General features: G+C 42.3%; 1 protein-coding gene across 1 annotated transcript; it reads right to left on the reverse strand.

Annotated features, from left to right (window-relative positions):
- Positions 1-2,154: 2,154 nt before the first annotated feature.
- LOC122942769 lies at positions 2,155-9,746 on the reverse strand. The gene is made up of 2 exons (XM_044300353.1): positions 8,001-9,746; positions 2,155-4,478 (listed from the first exon to the last, which is right to left on the reverse strand). Exons 1-2 carry the CDS (start codon positions 8,995-8,997, stop codon positions 3,172-3,174), a joined length of 2,304 nt encoding a protein of 767 aa, XP_044156288.1. The 5' UTR covers positions 8,998-9,746; the 3' UTR covers positions 2,155-3,171.
- Positions 9,747-9,947: the final 201 nt, after the last annotated feature.

Consider the following 9,947-nt stretch of genomic DNA (forward strand, 5'->3'; position numbering starts at 1 on the left):
CATTTGAGAGTTGTTTTGAGACCCCCATGTTGCTACTCTTCAGAGAAAATTAAAAGAGGAGGGACACTTACAAGTGACCCCCTTAAATACTCTCATAATTGGATTCACCTGTGTATGTAGGTCAGGGGTCACTGAGCTTACCAAGCCAATTTGAGTTCCAATAATTAGTTCTAAAGGTTTTGGAATCAATAAAATGCCAACAGTGCCCAAATGTATGCACCTGCCTAATTTTGTTTAAACAATTATAGCACACTTTCTGTAAATCCAATAAACTTCATTTCACTTCTCAAATATCACTGTGTGCGTCTCCTATATGATATATTTAACTGACATTTTTTATCGTAACAACCAACGCCTAATACTAAACAGGACAGCGCAGGCACAGGATTTACTGGACGAAGAGGAGAACTCGCCAGTCAATCAACTGGACCTGGGCGTGCCAAAGGGTGCGTAGACCGAGCCTCTAGGTGCTGAATCAACGCCCTCATAGCACCTAGAGGCTCATTAGCATATTTGAAAAGTGTTTAGTTAGAACGGCGGCAGGCACAGACTTATAAAGCATACTGTTATGTTCTGCTGACATTAGTCCATCGCTAATGTCAGTCAGCTACATAACGTTATTTCTGATGACAGAAACCCTTTAAGTTTCTTGCCATTATTAACGTAACTCAAGAAGATGCAAGATGAGGATTGCTACATCTGTATATTTCAATTGTTTGAGCCAATATCCCCTAGTCACTCGTTACCTTTTACACATATGTCATGAGAAACCTTCCAGTAGATAGCAGTAGTAACTACTGCATGTACAGCACCTTTACATATAAGGTATTAGAGTTATGTCTATGCCCATTCAATAATTTAGATTTTTACTACATAAACACTCACAAAAGAGAATACTTGTGGAAATGTATGAACATGTATGCACAAGATGAGTAAAGTTTTTGACTAGGAAATCATATGACTTTTCTATTTCTTTTTAGGTTGATATTGGTTTTCAGAAATTATGCAAAATACTCATATTTCTACACATATTGGGGCAGATTTACTAATCCTATAGACTCTTTGACTCTAGACCAACAATTGGTTGGCTTACGTTAAGACAGAATTTATGCCAGAATTGTCAAACAATTTTGGTGCTAAATGTCACATAGTAGGCGATGCCACTTTCTTACGCAGTCACGCCCACTTGCCAGACTATGCTAAAATAATTTCTCCAAACATAGATGCATCAAATTGTACAACATTTTTCCTCAATTTACACCAGAATCTAGGATCACATGCATTAGTAAATGTGGGCCATTGAAAACCAGTAAAGATATGAGAAATGTCAACCTGATAAGGAACAAGTGCCGCCCATGCTTTAAAGAGGTCGTCCAGGTTCAAAGCTGAACCTGGACATTACCTAATCTTCACTCATTGAGCATGTCTGATGGAGCATCAGAGAATTTCTTGCTCCAATGCCCCCTCTTGCCCTGAGCTGCATCTCACAGGGCTAGTTCTGTTTTGTTTACATCTTTAATATTCTAGGCAAAGGCTTTCATCTATCAGTGATCCCGGTGACATCACCGTCACAAATGGGTGGTCTATACCGCTGCCATAGCTCTAAAACAGCTTAGATGATCAATGCTAAGCAGAAGTCTCCACCTAGCGTAATGTTGTGAAGTCCACTTCGTCACTGGTAGTAAAGAAAAAGGCCTTGCCCTGCGCAATGTAGCGCAAGGCAAGGGGACAATCGGAGCAAGAAATACTCCGATGCTACACTCAGACATGTTAAATGAGTGAAGATGAGGTTACGTCTAGGTTCAGTTCTGAATCTGGACAACCCCTTTAACCCCTTAAGGACACAGCCTTATTTCACCTTAGGACCAGGCCATTTTTTGCAAATCTGACCAGTGTCAATTTAAGTGGTGATAACTTTAAAACACTTTGACTTATCCAGGCCATTCTGAGATTGTTTTTTCAGCACATATTGTACTTCATGACACTGGTAAAATGAAGTAAAAAAATTTTTTTTTGCATAAAAAAAATACCTATTTTACCAAAAATTGGGAGAAATTAGCAAATTTCAAAGTTTCAGTTTCTCTACTTCTGTAATATGAAAGGGCCCCTGGTTTGTCTGTGTGTGAATCACCGGCCGGACAACCACTGAAGACCAATACACATTGATAGGTTTAAAATGGCTGCCCCTTTATTTTGACATCGTAGACAATTTATAGCTTCAAACCACAAAATTAGCGTATACCTCCCCCATGTCTAGTCCAATCAGGTAGCGAATTGATAAATTTTCCCTTTATACAGCCAAAGTAAAAAAGTCATGATAATTTCTCAGAAACAAGGTACATATGTGACGCATTTATAATTCTTAGAATTTAGATATCTAACCACCATGTTTGTCGACCTTCGCTTTGTTCAAATATTTCGCGGAATTATCTTTGTTTATTTTGTACCAACATTTATCTGATAAAACGTCCTTCACAAAAGGTGAACGTCAATATACAAGATGCTTATATAACCAGTATTATAGCAAGTGTAAAATATATCTCTAATGCACATGTTAGATATATGCGTACAAAGGTATATATGAGTATATATGTTTCTGCAGTTATGATGTCATGCATTCAGCAGTTTTCTCTCCAGGTACCTTCTTCATAAATGTGGCATTCTTTTGCAAAGCATGCATATCTCTTTCTAGCCATGCGGTTTTGAGCTTCAGACAGCCACTTCCTGCCAGCTTGTGTTACTAGGCTTGGTGTTATAAAATATTTCCTTTAAAGAAGAACTCTGCATATCTTAATACAAGCATATAAGGCTGAATTAATACATGTATATAAATGTGTGTGTGGATACAGACATAATTTCCTTACAGTCCCCTCTTTGATCATATGGAATCCCATTCCACATGATCATTCCTTATACCACACACCATTTTCATTCTCTGAATCATCTGCTTACTAAATGGTTCAGGAAAGTTTTGATCTTTCAAGTCCTCAGTCTCTAGTTCATTGGTATACTCCCTGAACATAAATTCTTCCTCATACAAGTCCTGCATAGTCTTTGGATCCTCTGGACAAAGTGGTTTAGGATAGCCTCTTAGCCATCGCTCATATCTATTTTGCAGGCTTGGGGGTATGATCAAAGTCATTTCCTTTGAAGGCATCTTGTCTAAAAGACTCATGCTTGTCCGGGGAATTCCTTCTGGACTCCTTCCGGTGTCTTCTTGAGCCGGCTGGCGTGTATCCACTGTGGACTCTGGTCAGTAAGGACAGCCGTTCGAGCCACTCTTAGAACCTCAAATGGACCTTGATATATTGGACCAGTCTTGTGGCGGACAGCCAGTTGTTTCACCAGAACCTTGTCTCCGGGCAAGAATGGATGAGTTGGGTCTGTGGAAAGAGGAGGAAAGGTGACAGCAACCTTATCATGATTTTCCGAGAGTATACCTACCAAATGTTTCACGTACTGCTCCTGCAAGGCAAAAATGTTACTGTCAATATCTGGTTCCTCACGGGTATTAGGGGGTCTACCGAATAGCACTTCATAAGGTGACAACCCTGTCTGTTTATTTGGTGTCGTTCTTATTTGGTAGAGAATGGCGGGTAGAAATTTCAGCCAATCCTTCAATGTTCCTGAAGTGGCCTTTTTTAACCTATCCTTAATGGTTCGGTTCATTCTTTCCACGACTCCTGCACTTTGTGGGTGATAGACTATATTGAGCTTCCACTGGAAACCCAGAATCTTCGTCAGTTCTTGTATTAGTTTGGACTGGAAAGCAGGTCCCTGATCTGAATGAATTACCCGAGGGAGTCCATACACTGAAATCCATTGATTTATCAATGCCCTAGCTGTCACACCAGCTGTTTCTCCTGAAGTAGGTACGGCTACACACCATCCGGAGAACCTACAGACTATTACAAGGAGATATCTTATATTCCCGGGTTGCTTTGGCATATGTGTGTAATCTATCTGCAAATCTTGCAGAGGGCCTGTAGGGGGTGGTAGATTCCCATGTCTTCCGTGTGCTTTTCCTTGAACATTATTCTGTGCACAAGTCATGCATGAGTCGACCAGATCGTCTATCAATCTCTGCAATTGGTGTGTACAGAACAGTGACTTGTAATGTTCTGATATGTATTGTTTTCCCAAATGTCCAGGACCATGAAGATAGGATATTAGGAGTGGTGCTGATGCAGTGGGAACCCCCAATATCCGATCTTTTGTCCACATACCTGTACCTGTCATCTGCAGTCCCTGAGACTTCCAGTACTTGATATCCTCACTGGTAGACTGCTTCTGTAGTTGATATACTACTGACACCCAGTTTTCACTTTCAAAATCTGTCATGAATAATAACTTACTTTCCCTTCTCGTGTCTCTCTTGGCTGCCATTTTCGCTGCTCTGTCTGCTAAATTGTTTCCCATAGCTTGATAATCTCCTTTTGTAGAGTGTCCTTTCACTTTTATCACACTTATAGCTTCTGGTAGTTGAATTGCACGTAGCAAGGTGATCTATGTATTTCTGATTCGCTATCTGCTTCCCATCTGCTGAGATATATCCCCTATTTTTCCATATTAATGCATAATCATGCACTGTTCCAAATGCATAGCTACTGTCAGTATAGATATTTACTTTATGTCCTGCGAATATTTCACAGGCTCTTGTGAGCGCTACCAGCTCAGCTTGTTGTGCCGAAGTTGTGACAATTGGTTCAGCTTCTATCACTTGATTTGGGAGCATGACCACTGCGTAACCTGTTTGATATGTCCTGTCATCTGGTCTTGTGCATGATCCATCCACAAAAACATCTATACTGTCAGTCTGTGGCGTGTCCTTTAAATCTTTCCTAGGTGTTGTGCATGACAAGATCACTTCATCACATCTGTGTTCAGGTATTGGGTCTACTTGTTCGTCAGAACCTTCACACTTAAGTCTCAAAAGTGTATGCAAAAATCTTATCACTGGTGAGGTGTCTGGACATGTCTTTATCACCAGGTTTGCCGTACTGAGTAATATGGTCTCATATCCGGACAGTCTCTGAGCTGTCATGTGTTGTGTGGTCATGTTTTGAAGGAGGGACAAGACTGTATGAGTGGTGAAAAGTTCCATTACATTCCCATGGACTATCTTAGTAGCATCTTTTACTGACATGGCCGCGGCTGCTAATGCTTGGAGACAGTGAGGCATTCCAAGAACTACAGGAGGCAATTTTCTCGATAGGTATGAAACTGGCCTGTTTCTTCCCCCATGTGTCTGTGTCAAAACCGCTGCATAGGTTTCTCCCGATACCACACAGTATAATTGGAATGGCTTTCCATAATCTGCCAGGGCCAAGGCTGGGGCTTGGGTCAGGGACCGAATCAATCTCTCAAAGGCTTCTACTCTGTCCTCTGTCCACTCCACTACCTTTGGTGCTTCTGTGAGTGTAGTTTTTCTTAGGATTGAATCCCAGTGGGAGCAATCAGGGATCCACTGCCTACAATACACTATTGACCCTAGAAAGGACAGCATTGTAGCTTTGTCCCCTGGCCTGCTTAGGGAGGTCACTGCCTTGACTCTAGCGGGTGAGATCTTTCTCTCTCCTGCCTCTATTATGCACCCCAGATACTCTACCTGGGTACTTGCATATTGGATTTTCTTCTTCGAGGCCAGGTGTCCTTTGCTTGCCAAGTGGTCTAATAAACTCCGTGAATCTATTTCGCAGGCTTCTAACTCCGAATTGGAGAGTAAAAGGTCATCTGTGTACTGTATTAAGGTGGATCCCCTCTTTGGTTCCCAATCTTCCAATGTAGCCTTTAATACAATAGAAAAGGCTGCTGGACTATCCCCAAAACCTTGTGGGAGACGGGTCCAAGTCACCTGACCATCATCAGCCCATTGAAAAGCAAAAAGACTTTGTGCATCCCAAGCCACTGGTATGGAAAAGAACGCATTACTGAGGTCAACTACAGTGTAGTATCTGGATCCCGCAGGAATGGCCCCAAACACAGCTGTAAGGTCTGCCACCAAGGGGGGAAGTGGGATAATTGCCTTGTTTACCTTCCTTAGATCCTGTACCAATCTCCATGTGCCATTATTTTTTTTTACGGGATTTATCGGTGTATTCCAGGGACTGACAATTTTCCTAAGAATTCCCATCTGTAAGTATTTCTCAATTTGCGGCCTTATACCCTCTAACTTTTCCTCACTCAATGGGTATTGTTTCTGAAAGGTTGGCATAACCCCCTCCTTCAAACAGGGCCGGTAGGGCTCACAGTTAATCGTTCCTACTGAGTCTTTACATTTAGCCCAGATTGGATGATTTTCCAGGGACATTGGTATGCTTAAAAAGAACCCATTCATGTCACGTCTCTTTGGGTTTGTCAGGTCACATTTCATTGAGGTCGCTGTCAGTCTTCCCTTTTTGTCAAAGACTAATGAAATCTGTAATGCTGCCATTAGATCCCTTCCTAATAGGCAAACGGGGCATTCTAGCAGGACTGCAAAAGACATGTGCGTCACTAGTTCCCCCGTAAGAGTACAAACCGGGAGCGGTGCTGTCACCTTATGTATCACTGTCGTCCCATTGATACCCATAGAACTTCCTTCGGTGCATTTGTCATTAATGAAGTCTATTTTGTTTACGCTTGAAGTCGTTGCTCCGGTGTCAAGCAATAAATTAACTGTAATACCATCAATTTGCAGTATTACTTGTGGTAAAACTTGCCAATCAGTTGGAACAAAATGCATAATGAAGGACGGGACTCGTTCTGGGCACCCCTAATAGTGATTGTTCCCCCGTGGGGACGGGTGTTCATGCTCAGACCACCTCCGTAAATCTGATTGCAGATTGGGTTGTCTACTCCCCCCATCCTGTGCTGGCCAGTGTATGTTAATAAGATCTCCCTGGGGTTGTCTTCTTGTCATATCTTGCTGTCTTTCCTGTTGTCTGGGTCCCCCTCGGTAGTCTGAGGCGCCTCTCCCTCTGTATCCTCTCCTATCTTCATCTCTCACCTTTGGACATTCCCGCCTCCAGTGACCTAGACTCCCACAAATGAAACAGCCCTGTTTCTGATTTCTTTCTACTCTTCCCGGGTAATTTGCTTGGCCCCTACTTCTCGGACCCCTTCTATTATCCCTTCCCCGGGAGAAACCTGACATCATCATGTAATTGCTTTCCCCACCTGACAATATAGACTCTTGTTGTATGTCCTGCTGCATTAACAATGGGAATACTCCTCCCTTTTGATTGAAAACACCAGAGGCTGAGCGTTTTGCTATGTCCTCCATAAATTCTGTCACCGATTGAGTAAGCCATTCGTTATTCACTAATTTTATTAGCTGCGTTGTCTTAGGGTCCCCATTATTCATACATGTAGTCTTGAACAATTCAGGTGCATTCATCCCTGTACTACTGTAGAGATCCAACAGTCTCTTACAGAAACTATAAAAATCCTCTTTCGGCTCTTGTTTTGTATTTAGCATTGTGTGTAAGCCTGAATCTCCTTTGTATCTTTTCATCCATTCTACTCCTATCTTATCCCAAAACTTTTTCCAAACATTGGGGCGGCCAACTTCCTGTCCTGCATCCCTAACTTCCTTTTCTGATGCCTTCTTTATCTCGTCTGTATCGATTTGGGAGCCAGTGTCTGGGTCTATGGCTGAGAGTATTATCTGAATATCCTCCATTGTTAATTGGCTCCCTGCAGTATACTTCTGCAGAAACATAGCTGCTGCTCTAGGGTCCTTTTTTGGATTGGGACACATATCCTTCAGTTCTTTCATTAATCCTAAAGGAAGAGGGATATGGACTTCAGTGTCACCTACAGTGATCATGGGGAGCTGTAGTTGTGTGCCTTTCTTATCCCCTTCCTCAGGTGTTATAGCGAGTTTGGAAAATTTGTCTGCCAGGGGTTGCATCACTCCAGGTACTCTAGGGGTGGAGGTTGCCAGGGGCGTTCCATGTTCTAAACTGTCTGCCTCTATCTGTGTTTCAGTTCTCCTACCGTATTCTTCCTGAGCTCTGGTTTCCCAGTCCTTTTTACCCTCCTGTACTCCTGTCTTAGTTTTTCTATCTCGGTCAGCAGCTGGTCTTTTTTGTTAGTCACTGCTCTGGTTTTCCCACATTCTCCTCCCAGAATGCCCTTCAATTCATCCATCCTTTCCTCACTAGGAAGGTCAGTATCATCTGGGTTCTCGTGATTATACGCGATGGGAAGGACACCCTGAAGGGGAAGTTGTTTAATGTAGACTATGTCTATCTTTAGTTTATCCCTCAGTTGTGTCAACTCCTGTACATAAATGTCCATACTTTTTCTATATTCCTTCCTCCTTTCCTGAGCCTCTTTGACTTGTGGAGCCACATCTTTTTGTTCCCTAAGTGCTGCTGCCACTATAACTGCAGTATTCACAAGGGAATCTCTATCCCCCAAATCCGGGTACAGTCCGGTTCTCTTTTGGTTTTCACCAGAAAATAATAATAATTCTGGTGCGGTTGCTTGTTTTGGACAGGGGACCTTATCATAAGGGTCTTGTAGCATGTCCTCCGTAGAGACAGCTGGGAGTGTTGCCTTTTCTGGTTCTAATACCGTCACATCATATGCCGGTGGTTTATCTGGTAAGGAGGGCAGAATTTCTGACCATGGAACTTCTTCCTCTTTACTCACTGTCCCCCTATCCTGTTTTAAGTATATGTGATGGGTTGGTGGAAATCTCTTCCTATACTCTTTTAATGCTTTCTCCCATTTTTTAAAACATGTTTTCATATAATTTTCATCCCAGGCACCGGCTGGATAGTTATATTTAGGGTGAAGCCCCACCATTTTTCTAACCTCCTCCCAGTCCCCTTCATTGCGAGGACCTACATCGCTGATCTGCGTAATACACAGTTGCTGACTGCGGTCACAGATATTTACCCAAAATGGATCAGTTACACTAATCCCACAGGTGCCTGATACAAAATGTAACGGTGTGGGTCTGGTCTCTGGCTCACCATCCAGATCCTTTCCCACGCTGTTACCCATAATGCTTAATGCAATTGACAATAAACTCTATATATATATTTGAGCAGCAAACAGTGAGGTGGAAATAGCAGCGTAGAAATAGCAGCAAGTAATTGTGTTAGTATTGTTGAGGATCAATTAAGCCAGCACAATCAGATTTTCCACCAGTACAATATTCTTATCACACGTGTAAAATATCTAATATGGGCAACACCATTTATGGACTTAATAGACTGCAGTAATCAATGTCACCTTCCAAGTTATAACCGTACAGTTATGTTCTATAAACAATTCACTCCACAGACAATCCTAGTGAGTTAGAAACCAACATCTGCATTGAGATGTATGCGTTTCCCTCACTTTTTCCTTTGTATCATATGTATTCCTTTACATATATTCCTGGTACCTTGTTTCCTTGTTTCACATAAATCCAGAGTTATCCTTTAACTCATTCACATATATCCGGAGTTATCCTGTAACTCAATAAACCGTCAAGTGAGACTAATTCCCACTTGTAAAATCCCTGCCAACGTCCGAAGAGACTAATTCTACATTCGGAAAATTCCCTGCCATCAATATGATGTATGTTCCTGGAACAACATCCCCTGCCAACCACTGTGCCTATAGGAGACGCCGCTCCTATCAGGATACGCAGAACACTGAGTGCTGCCTCGTGTCTGTCCCACAGTCATATGAACACTAAACTAACCTGCCATCAACTAACCTGCCATCCAGTATACATCAGATATCCACCGTATCCAGGAGAGAAACATTCCAACCAACACAAGTAGTGGCAGAAATTATTACTCACCTGGATAGTCAGTGAACCATCCTCTGCTACCAATTGAAAGGGCCCCTGGTTTGTCTGTGTGTGAATCACCGGCCGGACAACCACTGAAGACCAATACACATTGATAGGTTTAAAATGGCTGCCCCTTTATTTTGACATCGTAGACAATTTATAGCTTCAA

The sequence above is a fragment of the Bufo gargarizans genome, chromosome 1 (genome assembly GCF_014858855.1).
Source record: "Bufo gargarizans isolate SCDJY-AF-19 chromosome 1, ASM1485885v1, whole genome shotgun sequence".
NCBI classification, from domain to species: Eukaryota; Metazoa; Chordata; class Amphibia; order Anura; family Bufonidae; genus Bufo; species Bufo gargarizans.